Below are 15,154 nucleotides of genomic sequence, written 5' to 3'. Positions count from 1 at the left end.
AATAAATGGTCTTAGGAATTCTGTTCTTGAATGGCAGATGGAACTAGTGATCATTTTATATCAATCTACTTACAATATAAATTATCCTTTGATAGAAATTTAACTTAACTTTAAAATTTTCCACTGTAAGCAGAAATTTGAATCTGATGACATTGCAAAAATAAAAATGATTTATGTAATAACGTACAAATATGATTACAATAGGCCATAAATTCTCAAGTGTACTGGCAGTACAGAGGATGTTATAACAGCAAATATCCAGTGTTCTGTCACTTTATTGAAGGTTTACGTGCACTTTTTGTTTAGAAAATGGGTCTAGTAATTATCAGTGCACAGTAAACAAAGGTCTTATTCTACCTCAGTATATGCTGCTTTTGTGTCCTTACTCTCACAGTATGGTTAAAAGAGCATCAGTACAGACACACAAGAGCTTTTGTTCCATCTTCAGCCATGTGGAATGCATATGCCAGGGCCCTGAGGTTAAAAAAAAAAAAAAAAAAGAAAAAGGGAGAAAAAGAAAAAAAATAGAATTGGGGTTTGTTCAGGGCTCATGGCATTTGGTCATTTCTGGGAGAAAGGTCTTTGATCTGGGAGCCTGGAAGGAGGAAAGTGGAAATGTTTTAGACACAGTACAGTGCTTGCAAAAGCCACATGAAAACCTTCTTTGTAGCTTTAGCCTTTTCATAGATGGACGGCTTCCTTATTTTACAAAGTTCTTCAGAAGCGTGTTTTTTAAAGAACTTTTAACAATATTTGTTGACTGATATAAGACATAAAAATTAATGTGGATGGGATACAAAGAGCTTTTTAAAGTGGTGATTTATTTAAATTTAAACTTTATGGATGGTGTTTGAAACTGGAAAAAAAAAATCTTTTGGGGACTAGAAGATGCTTCGTTATTTAATGCAAAGAAACTATATCAAAGGAACATTTATAGTTACAGGCTATTTGGCTTTGGGAATTGAATTTTTCCTACTGAGATATTTTGTCTAACATCCAAAAATTTGCTTTAATTACCTAGGAAATGCAGTCAACTCAGAACTTAGATTCTAAACATAGCATAAGATAAAGACAGAGGGAAGAGATGAGATACAGCCTAACTCCCCCCTCAATGCATATGAAAAGAACAGCTTTAGGGCTTTTTTGAATTGCCTGATTTTCAGCCCATTTGCATACATCTGTGTCGAAATGAGCAAGATGAGCCTCTTTAAAAAATTTTCTTCCATTCTCTAAACTAATAAGTTAAACAGTAGCATGTTCAAGCTACCCCAGCAACCCATAGTTTTTTGCTGCTCTTAGTGTAATTGGCTCCTTGCAACATGAGGCGTTATTCTCTCAGCATTAGGTGTGCCATGCACATGCTATCTGCTTTAAAGTTTATTGGCTGATTCTTTTCCAGCTTGACAATGTTTTATGGTGTTATAGTGCCTCAGTATTGCAATATTTTTATTCATTGTAAGATAACAATGTTTTTGTTTCATCCAGAAATACCCCATAACTTTACTAATTTCAGCCCTGCCATAGTGAGACAAAATAAATCATCTTTTTGAGGTGTTAGCTCGAAACGAGGCACAGCAGCATCTCACAGCAGTGCCCAGCAGTCAGCACAGATATCTGCACTTGCTTCTTGGGGCAGGCCAGTCGATGGATGCAGTGGATAGCTCTGCGAACTGGAATGTCTTTGGGACGGGGTCAAAGAAGCGTGTGATGTCCAGTGACTCTGATTTGAACAAAGCCTAGATTATGGTCCCTGAAGCCTCGAGACTGTTGTAGGGTAAAGACTTAAACAAACCAACATAACAAAAAAAATCCAAAACCCCAAAAAACAACCACCCTCAAGTTTTCTATGTTAACATTTTTATTTCAGAAAATGAATCTTTTTTTTCTGTTGGTATCATCACTTGTTCTTTATATCAAAGCTTTGATAATGTCACACTCTGAAGCTCCTCAGTGTGAGCTTTTAAGGTTTCTGGTGCTTACAGCTGCCATTCAAGTGGGGGACAGCTGAAGACATTCAGTGTATTTTCAGATGGCCAAATGCTGGGCGGGGGGGGGGGGGTGTGTGTGCATTTCACTCAAAGTATCTTTTACTTTATCTGCACTAAGTGCTGCCCAGAGCTCTTGTGTACAATAAAACTATTCAATAATAAAGAAGGGATTATATTACCTATTGTCGTAGTGGGGAATAAGATCATTATTCCAAAGAGAATTTCTCAATAGAAATATCATCGAAATTGGTTTAATTGTTCTTGGCCATAATTACAAAAGGGACAGAGGATGTGCTAATTTCTATGGTTATCCTTATGTCAACCAAGGTAATTGACAGTTGGTAAAGATGGGAGGTTGGAATTAGTCAATATTAGTATCGTCTTGCAATGTGGCTGATTCAGCCAAATGCTTGTTTATCTTGCTTAGTTTCTATAACATACTCATAAAAGTTTAAGAAGTTGAGGCATACAGATACATTTTTAAATTACTTTTTCATGATGCAATTCATCTGAGTTGCAGCTATCCCCTCCCAGGCTGAGAACCTTTCAGACATTGTTGTTTGCTTTGTGCTTCGTATTAAACTGGTATGTCTCTTCCTAACGCAGTATCTCAAACGGCATAGCAGCTACAGATGAAATGGGCTGCAAGGATGATCCTACATGTCAGCTTTCTTGCCAGTTCAAAACTCTTTTAGCCTATTCTTTTTAGTTCACTGTTTCATTTGTCTTTTGAAATGTCTCACACTAGCATGTTTTTAACTTCTTTTCGTAGCAGACAATTTACCACTGACTAGATCTTGCTGATAAGCAAAATTCTTGTTTCCAAGAATTCTTCCCAGAAGCCTAAATTTTCCTTTTTAATTTTGTTCTATTTTCCCACTTTAATTTTCTAAACAAAATTATGCCATACCTATATGCTCCTATCTGGAGGTATGTTACTATATTTATAGTCCATGAAGGTATTGCTTAAACATGCTGTACTTGCTTGTTTTGACTGCCAGCCATGAATATTTTAACAGAAATAATGTAAGAAGCACACCTTCAGATGTATTGATCGTTTACTTGTGGTACAACTTTTGTTGTATAATACTCTGCAGTTACATGCTTGTATATTTTCTTGTGTTCTGTAATTTACTGCATCACACAGACTTGTTTTGAATGATTACTGATTGTATTTGGTTATGGCTAATGTGATCAAAGAAGTATCTATTCTTGGAGAAAAGCAAGAGTGGGATGGACTACATTCTTGTTTGTCTTTACCATTTTACCAAAGATAGTGAAGCTGTGATTTCAGTGACATGAGGCCAGTTAATGAAAGCAGGTTTGACCTTATGAACTTGAAGTATGCACTGTAGATTTGAAATCAGTTGTCCCTTTGCTACTTCAAACTGACTTTGGAGTTTGTCGATGTTAAAATAGAATTATTTATAATGGGATTTTCAGGGCTACTGAAAAGAGGCTTTGGTTTGTTTTAGTAATTTTTAATGCTATTTTCTAAACAGCTTTTCAGCCTATCCATAATCAAATCACTGGCTGAAATTTTACAACTGAGAAGTACTAATTTATGTTTGCTTACATTGAGTCCAGTTAGCTTATTTATAATTAGAGAATTGCTTTGCTTGTAATTGTCACTATGTTACTCCTTCTCCCTCTGACTTTTGTCTTGTTTTCTAAACAGATTTAGGTCGTTCTCGGGAGCTACAGTATGTTTATGTGGATAACAATATTCATCTGAAAGGCCTCCCGTCTTACCTGTATAACAAAGTCATTGGTTGCAGTGGGTAGGTATGAATTAATTCAGATGTCTTGCATACCTGTTCCTTGTAAAATTTCTCATATCTGCCTGTATGATACAAATGGGGCTTTTTCGTGTGTGTGTGTGATTCAGAACTGATGTTACTTTTAGGGGATTACTGCAGTTCTCAGTTCTGTTTTATTTTTGTAATAAATCTGTGTTAATTGCTGTCTTACAATATTTTAGTGTTAAGCTGTAAGAGACAGCGCAGCTCTTCGGGAGGAATTTTTAATGATAATGTAAGGCCTAAATCTGCATCCTAGCTCCATTTAAAGGTTGGCCAGAAATGCAGACTTCACAGAACTTCCAGAACTAAAGAATGAACAAAATAATTTTTAATGTGTTGCAGTATATATCTAGATCTTATGTTCTCACATTTCTGTAAGTTATGGGCCATATCTCGGAGTGTTGCATGTAGGTCCTTCACTCATTTTATATCCCAGTATCAGCTTCTTGTAGGTCTTGGTACCTATTAACTAAAATAAGTAACTTTTTTTAGGAATTACGGACTGACAGGTATATTTTTACATGTGCATTTTAAAAATATCCTAGGCTGTCTCACGTTTGTGGTTAGGATGCGAGAAAAAAACTGGTCTGTCTAGGACACTAGCTTAATTCTTTTCGCACTGACACTAGCATAAATTAGGAACAGCACCACTGATGAATGGAGCCTTACTGGTATAAAACTTACCAGAGGAGGATTGTCCCCATTACCATCTAATTATAATTTCTGGTATGCTCGCTCTCAGCAAATCTTGAATTAAATATAAATTCCCTCTCTACAGCCTGCACTCTACTGCAATATGTGAGATGCTGAGCCTTGGCATTTTAAGGTTTTTCTAATACTCCCGTGTCAGCTGGTTCTGTGATATTTAAATACTTGCAGTTGGATTATAATTCTGCTGAACTGTGTGCAGTCTCAAGCTTCCACTAATTTTATTTTTCAGGAAAAATAATTTCTAGCCTTTGTTCCTTCAGAACTGGTTGTAAATTCTCAGAGACATTAAATTGACCCTACAGATAATAGAACTGTATTGATTATGCCCAAAAACACTAGTGACAATGCAGGAAATGTTCCAACAAGTTTGGTCCAACTGTCCTGCCTGTTTCAGGTGATTTTAAACAACCATGTTTGGGGGTTTTTTTTGGCACTTTAAGTCCTTATTTTACACTCAGTCAAAATAATTTTTATCTTTGCACTGACCTTTTGTGAAGATATTACCAGTTCTTTTTGCTGTCTTTACATGTACAGTGCTGGTGAGGCTAGCTGCTATTATCTCTGGAGAGTATTATAAATTTAGTATAGAAGAGACAAAAGAAGTTGCAAGTGTTGCAATGAAATTAATTCTTGTGATCCTTCTGTGGAATAAAAAAGATATTTTTTTACCATAATAAAGATTTTAAAAATAATTATAGTAAGCAAAATAATACTTGTATTTGTGTACCAAACATATATTTGACTTTATGTTGTGAAGCCATCTTGAAACTTCACAGATTATTTTTACAGAAAATTTTCAACATAGGAAGAGCACTTATATATTATTAAGAAACCAAAGGTTTTATTTGACAATGTCTTGAGTGACGTTAAAATCGTGTAATAATGGTCATGTGAAGAATTTAGGTGTTCTTTCCAAGAAAGCATTAGTAACCAATGCAAGGTTTTCATGGGTCAGGCAAGAGTTGAAGATCCAGACTTTAGTGCTCTGTCTGGTCATCCACTGGAGAATAAAATCTGACATGCTGCTTTTACAAACATAAAGCTATATTTCTGAAAATAGAATATAAATTGATATAAATTGCATTGTGTAAATAATGAATCTCTGTCTGGGAATCCTGCAGTCAGACTGACTGAAAAATCTTTTATGTAAGAGGTGATGATCTCAGCACTCAAAATAAATTTTGATTTTAGTTTTTGCAGATTGGATTTCATAGTCCCTGTCTAGGTATCTGTCAGCCTTGTTGAAGGCAGCCAATAGGTGGTCACAGCTTTTTTTTCTCTAGTTATTTATTCACCAGGGTTCTTCTGCAACTCCATTTTTTTCCAGCTAGATAGGTCATCCTCTATTCCACTTTTTAACCTCCATTGATTTCGTGTGGTGGTGTGTTTTGGGTTTTTTTGTGTTTGCATCCAGTATTACTCTTAGGTTGAGATTCATTCCCTAATCTGTCTTGATTTGAGGGTGTATATCTCCTCGATTATTCCTCTTAATGGTGTGTTTTGCTTGTTTACTTTGTTTTTCCAGTGTCGTGATCAGGCATTAATAGCCTCATCCTTTTTGTAGACTAGACCAAATGGCCCAGCTCTGAACTGCAGAAACTGTAGTGAGCTTACGGGTTGGTAAGGGGTTAATCTGCTTAAAAATACAGCATATAGATTTATTTGTTGTGATAGCTAACTCATTGGGTATGGATTGCTGGGGAATAGATTGTTGGAATATTGGATCTCTGAATTCCCAATTATTTTTTAAATCCATTAATGGTTTGTGGGGAAAGTATTAAATATTTAACAAGAGGCTTATTGACTTGCTGTTTGATGCTGCTCTTTTTTGCTTGTTTCTGTGAGCTGTTTTTCCTTTAATCAGAAGAGATGAGATTCTTTATTATCAGCGAAGTACTATGAGACTTCTTTCACATCTGTCAAAGTCAAGTGTAGTTACCTCTGTTTTAGGTCCAATATCTGGGAAGGCTGACAAATTTGTGTTTCTGTTCCATTTGTTAGGACTAGCCCTAACAAGTTGCTCTTGGCTTCAAATTTAAGTTGTCGTAAACAATTCCAATTCCCTTGTTGACTTCCCCAACCTCTTAGTAGAATTTTCCTATGCGTGTCTCTTTGGTATGATAGCTTGCAACAGGGATCATGTAAAGAGTTATTATTTTTACTACAAGCTAAGTTTCTCTCCTTGGATCCAAATAACATTCCTTTTTCTTATATGATTTGGGAAGGATGAGGCCAGTAGACTTACTAGGGTATCTTCCCCTTACAGCTTAGACTAGTGGTTTTTTTTATTTTTCCTTCACTCACACCCCTGCACCTTCCAAGGGAGAAAGGTATAGTACAGAGTCACCAGTGGCACTTAAATGCTATTTTCTGGTGGTTGTAGTTTGCCTCATGTATTATAGTTGAGAAATCATTACCATTCTCAACTTGTTGATCCAAGAACAGGAAGCCAACTGTTAGGTATGAAACTGCTCCCCTATGTAAAATACTTAGTAATAATGGCATTCAGAGACTAAAAGAGATTAACGCGTTGGCCAAGTAAGGGACATGTAGTGTGCTTGGTTCACATCCTTGGGATTGTGTTCTCGTTTCTCTGGCCTTTGAATGGTACTTGATAAGTAAGATCTCCAGATGTCCCGTGACTAGCATGTCACAGAAGGTCGGAATCTATAGAAAATGTGTGTCAACACAGAATCATAGAATAGTTCAGGTTGGAAGGGACCTTTAAAGATCACCTAGTCCAACCCCAACATGTATTGCACTGTGCAAGGAATCCTTGGAGGGTGCCACGCTGAAGAACAGTATCAGGCATGCTTTGGGTTGGTCATCTGGGTTTTCCTATAAAGTTAATTTTTTTTTTTTTTTTTTTTTACTAACCACTTTCTAAATGTCTTGTGTCCTAGTTGTGGTTCTCCAATTCAAGTTTCAGAGGTGAAACTGCTGTCTTTTTCATCGGGCCAGTTAACTGTGTTCCTGCCAGCAGAGGTGAAATCTATAGGGACAGAAACAGATCATGTGCTGCCTTTGCAAGAACTGGCCATGAGGACCCTCTATAACACCTACTACCGGTTTTTAAAAGGTATGAAATTTCTGTATTCTTCAGATTACAGAAGGAGCAGAAGTGATCTTCTGGCAGTGATGGGAACATTTCTAATAGCTCTTCAAAGAGCTGGGCAAGGATTAATATTTTACGAAATTTATTTAAACAAATTATGTTTGAAATGCTGTATTAGAACAAAAATGTCAAATATAAAAAAAGAGATCCAAGGACTTTTTCTAAGGTCTAGTGGTGCTTACAAATGGTTTCTTTCTTGAAGACTGCAGAAAGAAGGGCACTTTTTGCAGGAGAAACTCTTTAATGGAAATAGGAGATGAGAAATACAGTTCCTGAGGGAAGATTAGATGCATCAGCCAACAATGCAGCTTCTTGCCAGGCAGCACACTCCTAAACTGGCAGACTTGTTATAAGGCAAAAGAAATGCTAGCAGCCCTTGGCCATTTCAGTACAACATGACAGCTGAGCTGTTTAGTTCTGCCCCAATTCAGAGTCTGCTGTAAAGTGGCCCTTGGCTCGTCTGGTTATGCATCATGCAGTCACATGAGTTAGCAATATCTGATGATAATCTGCAGATTCAGATTTTGTCAGATTTAGATGTATTGTGACTCTCCCCTATTCATAGTGTCTTGAGAATTCATCTGCTTTAGAGGTGAGAGTAGAGAGTTACAGTGGGAAGATTAGAGGGTTATGGTAAGGGGTCACTTGTACTATGGCCACTGGCAGAAATTGTAACTACTGAACTATTACTTTGCCAAGAAAAGCATACAAGGAGGTCTGCAGCAAGTCTACTGAAGGGAAGAAGAGTCCTGTTGAGAGGTGGGATAAGAGTACAAGCCTGTGTTTATAGGAAACAGCACTGCTTTGTGGAGAATGTATTTACTGATGTAGAGAATACATTAACTGACCTGCTTGTGGCTGTGTATTTTTTATATTTCTGCATATGGAGAGGAGAGGGGAGGGTTTTAGTTTAGTATCAGGCTATCAGCTGCACCAAAATTACACAATGATGGATGCTGTTTCATTTTGATTTGCAAAATTCTAATCTTTGAAAAGGAGTTTGAGGACGTCAGGAACAAGATCTTTTAAATAATCAGTAACTACTTTTCTCATCCAGTTGTGACTTGCACAATAATTTCTGGAATTCAACTGTGTGAATGTGGTTCCTGAAGATGTTGAAGTTTGGTTTGGGAACAGCAAGATAGCATTGCAAAATAGGTTTAAGAAATGGTTTGTAGATGGTTTATACAAGGCTGTGAGGATTACATCTGGTTACAGCCAAGGTGCAGAACCGGAAGAAGGTGGTGAAACTTTTATTTTTTTAAACTATCTTGCCTACTTCTAGTTTGCTACACTGAACTATGTAGTCTTTTTATATATTGATATATACATACTCAGACACACAGACATATTTTCTTAGTCTGACTGACCTTATTAAAGACTATGTGCATTACCACTGGTGACACTCACATTTCAGTGAGGCAGGAGTAGGGCATAGTTCAGGCAGGTGTAAGATAATGGTGTGTTGGGGAAGCAAGTGGCACATATGATTAAAGTAGCAGATATCATCTATCATTGGTTGCCTACATTTGCAGTTTCAAGGGTGCTGTTAAATACTTGGTTGCTGCCAGGTAAGTATGACAGAAGTGACTGGACTACTTTTCCTCGATCTTTGCTTGGCTACCAAATGTGACCTTTTCTTTCTGACGCAAATAGACTATTCGTCATGCTTGTCTTCTCAATTGAGGCTGTTGTGGTACACTGTATGGGGATAAACCTTATGGTGTTTGAAAGCTGAAACTAGTGTGATATCACAAAACTGCTATATCAGGTACTGCACCTTGTCTTGATTACCTAAACTCATTCACCTGTCTTGGCTGTGTCTCAGTTTCTAGAGTGGAGATTAGCATGTTGGTTTTAATTTGTAAAACACTATGTGACTTGGGCCAAGCCTGAGAAAATGATTGCTCTTTCCCATGAAATGACCCTAGAGTCCCTTTTGGTGAAAATAATGGCATCTTGTAAACTGTGGGGGCACACTTAAGAGATTATGAATGTATTGATCTTTTTAGAGTGGTCTCTCTAGGTTGGGCCTGTGGGAATTATGCTGGGCTGGATTGTATTTCAAGTAATCCTAAATATTTCAGACCCCTTTTTGGTGATGGTGGTGTCTGGGCTTTTTAGTGAGCTTAGCTATCCTGCTGGATTGGTTGCTGAAATATTTTAGGAAAATACTACTGGTGTCCTTTTCAGAATTTTCTATTGTCATTAATTACTAAACACCTGTCTGGAACATCTTTGTGTCTAAAAATGCTTTATGACATACTACTGGGTTCTATTATTTGCTTAAGCTATAATATTTTTACCTGGGTGTTAACTGGGTACAGTTAATCTTTATGCCCACAGATGCTACATTTATACATTTAACTAACTTTTTGAGCTTATGGATGGAAAGCACCATGTGCTTCACTCTGATTGTCGTAACTTGTGTTCTTGCTGTTCCTTTGACAGTGTCTTAAGAATGCTGATTTTCTGAATTGTTCATGGATCATGCTTGTCGTGTTTGACTTTATGCAATTGTTTTGTTACAAGCCTTTTTTGTTTCTTCTCTAGATTTGAACTTTTTGACTCCAATCTCACTACCCAAAAGCCTCCTGGAATTGCTGCACTGTCCCTTAGGACACTGCCACCGCTGCAGCCAGCCTATGTTTACCATTGTCTACCCAAAGCTCTTTCCCTTGAGGGAAACTCCAATGGCAGGATTGCATCAAGGGTAATTATACAGGAAACTACACTGGGGTTTCATTTAGGAAGAAAAACACCTTATGGAACAATGTGTATTCTTAAGCTTTTTTTTTTAACTTAGCAGCCTTTCAGATCTAAAGCCCCTGTCCTATGATCGCATATAAAAGTTGGCAAATCTTTTATTTACAAGACAACCAGCATATTGCTGTTAGACTGTTTAACAAGGGCTATCACACTTGCCTGTTTCAGACTGCTGTGAGATAGTGAAGGGTTTTGATATTACAGGATTGACTTGTTTGCGGTAGTGGACCACATACATGGCACTTCTGTGACTTCAGAAAGAAATACTACGTAACACCAATACTTCCCCTGATGGTCTCAACCCTGACTTCAGAAGAATGCCACCACTAAGTAAAAGTGCTGTAGGATTCAAGGCAGAAAAAGGCTCAGAAGCCAGAGCTTAATTAAAATGTTCTGTGGTAAAATACTGTTTTTTCTTTCCATGCTAATTACCTTGAGATATGCTGTGGAAACATTCTGCATTGTAATATACATTCTGTAGCAGTACATTATTTAAAAAATACTGCAGTGTTTATGGTTGTAGCAGTTGTGTGTCTGCAGGATTCACAAGTAGACAAGCCTGTGCAGACTTCCTGGCTTGCTGGACAGTACAGTCATAGAAGGGACTCAAAACTGGGATATGGTTCAGGGAATGTTGCCCTCGTGTAGATAAAGAGTTACAGTACCTTTAAGGTGAGCACTGATCATTTTGCAGTGATTCTTTCCTTAACCCCTGTTAGTCTGATACTGTAGCCCACCATGAGCCATAATATCAATAACTCCACTTTCTGCAGGGGGAAAGTATCATCAGAGAAATTTCAACTGGTTCTACTTGGACAAAACTACAGTACCATTTGAAACCTGATAAAGAAGGTTTAAGCAAAAGTCACTTGAAGCTAAGCAAATGTGATGCATGGGTTCTTTTTAGAGAATTCATGTCAAGCCATTAATTACAAAGCATCTGTTTAAAGGTGGGGAGCAGAAAAGAAAGGTGCTTTAAAAAGGAATGTTTCTGAAATTACTCAGTGTGTATAGATATAATGCCACTTAGTTCTTGTCCTAGTGAAATCCATTGACTTGATAGTTCTCTTCCATGAAAATAAGAAACTGCTTTTCAGTAGGAAGATCTTTGAGAAAAAAGAAGAGACTAATTAGTCATTCAGGTTGATCATACCTGTTTTCCACAGCTGTATCACAGGGGTTTTTTTGTGAGTTTATGGCATAAGAGGTATCTGATCTGCAAGCAATTCAACTTTATGAAATGAAAACAACTTAGGTATGCCAAATCTCAACAGCAGATAAATGCTATTTTGGAGAAGTCATCTTTCTTAGAAAGATCTGATTGTAGAGATTGCATACTTCAACTTGCCATTCTGTTACACTTCAGTCATATGTTGAAATTCAATGGATTTCATGTTGAGGAAAATAAATTGCTTCCACATGACAGTCGTCATATTCAGGGTGGCATAAGATCTTATAATCATACTATAAAGTATTTATCTGAAGCATTGAGCTCCATTAGAATGGTATATCTTTCTAAGACAGTGATAGAACAGTACTTGCTGGTCACTAAATCCGTATATTATCTGAAATAATCCAACAATGTGACAGTTTGGTCTAGAGTAGAGCGCTCTACTTTCTAATTAATTGCTAAGTGTTTCTCATTGTAGAACTTAAAGATATGTCTATCATATTTAAGGCTAAGATAATGTTCTTCCAAAATACATTAATAGAAAATACTTATTTCTGCATGCTTTTCACTTGTTTAAAAAATGGTTCTGATTCCCTCCCTTGGACAAGAATGTAGTGTGTTCTGCAAAATGCTGTAATGAATGCAGTCTTAAGTAGCTGACACTTGATTGAAATCCACAGAAAATTAGATCTAAACAGGGTAGCCTGTTATCCTTATCCCTGTAGCTTGTGCACTTGACATGGTAAGATTATGTGGCATTGTAGAGGTGTGATAGCTGGTTTAGAAAGATGTGAAGGACAGGGTTTCTGTTCTAAAGAGCTTACAGTGACCATGAAAACACACAGGGTAGGGATCCTGAACGTTTGAACAGTGCTGATTAGCAGATGCCACATCCATGCCAGTAACTTCTGTCTGGATTTCCGTGTCGTTTTCTGTATCCTCTTACAGGAGAGGATAGTTAAGTGTTGAACTGGATTTCTGTATCTGAAAAAGCACAGATGACATGAGCACTGTGTAATGTGTGATTTCTTGGTTAGTAAAAAACAGATCTTAACATTTTTAAAGCAGGTATCTAGGTCCCTGCCAGGATGGGGACAGGGAGGCTAGCATCATGCTTTCGTATTGCCACCCCTGCTGTAGTACCTGGCACAGTGTGACAGCACTGCCTGTCAGTTGTGCTTTCTGAAGATCTGGGTCCAGTTTGTCCTCGGCTGAGCCAAAGGAGGACACTGGACTTCAGTTATTTCATGCCTACAAGCAGTAATTTAAGAAACACATGAGCAAAGCTGAAGCAAAGAATTGCCCAGCTCTTTTAGCTGGTAAACCTGCTGGCTATAACACCCAGCCACACCCTCCACAGAAAGAAAAACCACATGCCGCTGCTTTAAACTGAATACGTAAGAAACCAGGAAGGTTTTTGAGAACCCCTGCAGTGTTTTGCTGCCTTTGTATCAGGCACTTACGCAGAGCAAATGAACCTTCTTTTTCTGAAGTGTCGAGATCAGCTAATCCTGTATTGTACAAACCAGCATATTTTCTGCTGTGGAATGGGGCCAGGAGCTTTAATCTTTACTGACAACTGTTCCCCCCCCCCCTTTTTTTTTTTCCCTAGGAGGACAGCTGTTAGTTTTGTGGCATACTGCTGCTCCACCCAGTGTCTGCAGACTTTTGACCTACTGAGTTGATAAACATTTAAAGCTACTCAGGAGTGCTGCCAGTTTAAAGCTGCATTAGCCGTCCCATCGGTACTGGAATACTGTGTGTGTGTGTGCGCGTGTGCCAAAGCAGCAGAAGCGCCCAGTCGGGAACACTAAGAGGCACTTAAATCCTGCCCTATCAAATTTGGATGAACTGCAGAAACTTTTCGGAAGTGTAAATACCAAGCTTTTAAAAGTATTAACTTCTCTCTCCTCCAAGACAGCATACAAAGCAAACAAATTCACAAGCTCTGACTTCAGGATTTCCAGGAGTTTTCAAATGTGACTGTCTTCAGGTTGACGGCTTGCATCGTTTGAGGCATTTGTCATTCCTCTAACAGGAGAAAAAAAAAAAGGGTCCAGTTATCACAAACCAGTTTTCACTTACTCCCCTCCTCATCCTCATCACCCCTACAGCTGGATTCAGGTGTATAGCTCTAAGCCTACATAAACCTCTGAAGGATCCCAGTGACTTTCCCATAGAATTTAGCTTTATTTTATGCCTCTCATAATATTTTCCCCAGCAGAGTTATCCCAGTTGTATACCAGGTCTTCGACAGTTAACTGTTTAAATCCACATATTAAAAGCTGACCTTTCTGGTATCATTAGAAGCCACAGTGATTTGATTGCAGTAACTAGGATATGTTGGCAGACTAAAGATCCTGTTTCAATAAGGAAGGCCGGTGTTGATGCCTACACGGAGTGGTCTTGCTCCAGCATGTTTGAGGGTGTGTTTTCTTTATTTTCATCGCTTGAGTTTTTTATTGTTTAAAACAATTCTCTTTCTGCTTCTGTCTTCTTCATGAAGAGCTCAACTTCAAGTACAATGTTAACTTGAAAAAAATAGTAATAGGATACTAAATATTTATCTATATTTATTATATTTTTACAGTTGCAGACTGTAGATCTGCAAAGAGTTGGTCTTCATCTTTTTTTTAGATTCAGCATTTGACTGATTTGTGAAAGTGTGTCAGTGGAGTGTGTTAAGCTCAGAGAAGGCTGGCAATCCAGGGAGGAGGTATGTGTATCCCCATGCATAGGTATATATGCATACATAGATATCTTCACAGAAGGGCTGTAACGTTTTTGTATATTAATGGCAGATTTAGTGCAAATTTCCACTCACTGTCATATTTGTGAGCATCCTTTTTTGTTCGATCTTGTTCGTTTTAAATAAAAGGTGGAAAAAAGGCCCAAAATGTCTGCATGACTTAAAATTTTAATTTTACACTTAAATAGTTTATACAAAATTAACCCCTCTTGACTTGTTTTGGAATATGTGTATTTTTTAATACAATGTGGGGTTTTTTACTTCTTAGGTATAGACTACTTGTTGATTTAGCACAGTGTGCTGCTCTGTGCAGTAGTAGTTACAAGCTGAAATAGATATGAATGAAACAGTTATAAAAATGGCAAGATAAAGAGACTTAGTTGGTAGTATATTAGCATATGTTGTGGTGAGGTGTGCATACTTTGAAGGGAGGAGGCATTAAAATGTTTTCCTTTTGCCAAAGCAGCATTTGTTCCCGCTGCAGGCTTCCTGGCATCTCTTTAATAAATAGAGTATCTTAAGAGCTTAAAAGAGTACCAAAAAGGCAGTTTTTGAGGGTGGAATTTTTAGGTTGTGCGTGTTACTTGTGAAAGTTTTGCTGGTTTTATTGGGTTGGTTTTAGAGAGTTGAATTAGCATTAAGAAATGTAGAACTTAATCCTTCAGGAATGCAAGTATCATCTACTGTTTAAGAATTGTGAAACTTTCTAAAATAAATCCAATTTATTAAATCTGCTTTGCAGTAGGGGAAAGAGCCATGTCCAAGCAAACTTCGTGCTATTGGATTTCTGACTTTGTCATTTCACTAATTTGTTTCAATATCGGTATCCCCAACAGGCCTTCCCACCCAGGG

General features: G+C 37.6%; 1 protein-coding gene across 3 annotated transcripts in view; it reads left to right on the top strand.

Annotated features, from left to right (window-relative positions):
* The window catches only part of LRRC28 (leucine rich repeat containing 28), a gene marked incomplete at its 3' end in the record, with an annotated part of 46,797 nt that extends 33,559 nt beyond the window's left edge, over positions 1-13,238 (top strand). For all 3 annotated transcript variants that reach the window (XM_082004928.1, XM_082004926.1, XM_082004927.1), the window contains 4 exons: positions 3,667-3,769; positions 7,405-7,580; positions 10,170-10,329; positions 13,166-13,238. In XM_082004928.1, coding sequence (XP_081861054.1) covers positions 3,667-3,769; positions 7,405-7,580; positions 10,170-10,329; positions 13,166-13,238 — 512 coding nt within the window. The remainder of the gene's footprint in view (positions 1-3,666; positions 3,770-7,404; positions 7,581-10,169; positions 10,330-13,165) is intronic.
* Positions 13,239-15,154: the final 1,916 nt, after the last annotated feature.

Source organism: Phaethon aethereus, assembly GCF_964289735.1.
Source record: "Phaethon aethereus genome assembly, chromosome: 12".
In the NCBI taxonomy this organism is placed as follows: Eukaryota; Metazoa; Chordata; class Aves; order Phaethontiformes; family Phaethontidae; genus Phaethon; species Phaethon aethereus.
Note: the sequence above shows the minus strand (reverse complement) of the source record. Positions and strands in the feature narration are given on the sequence as shown.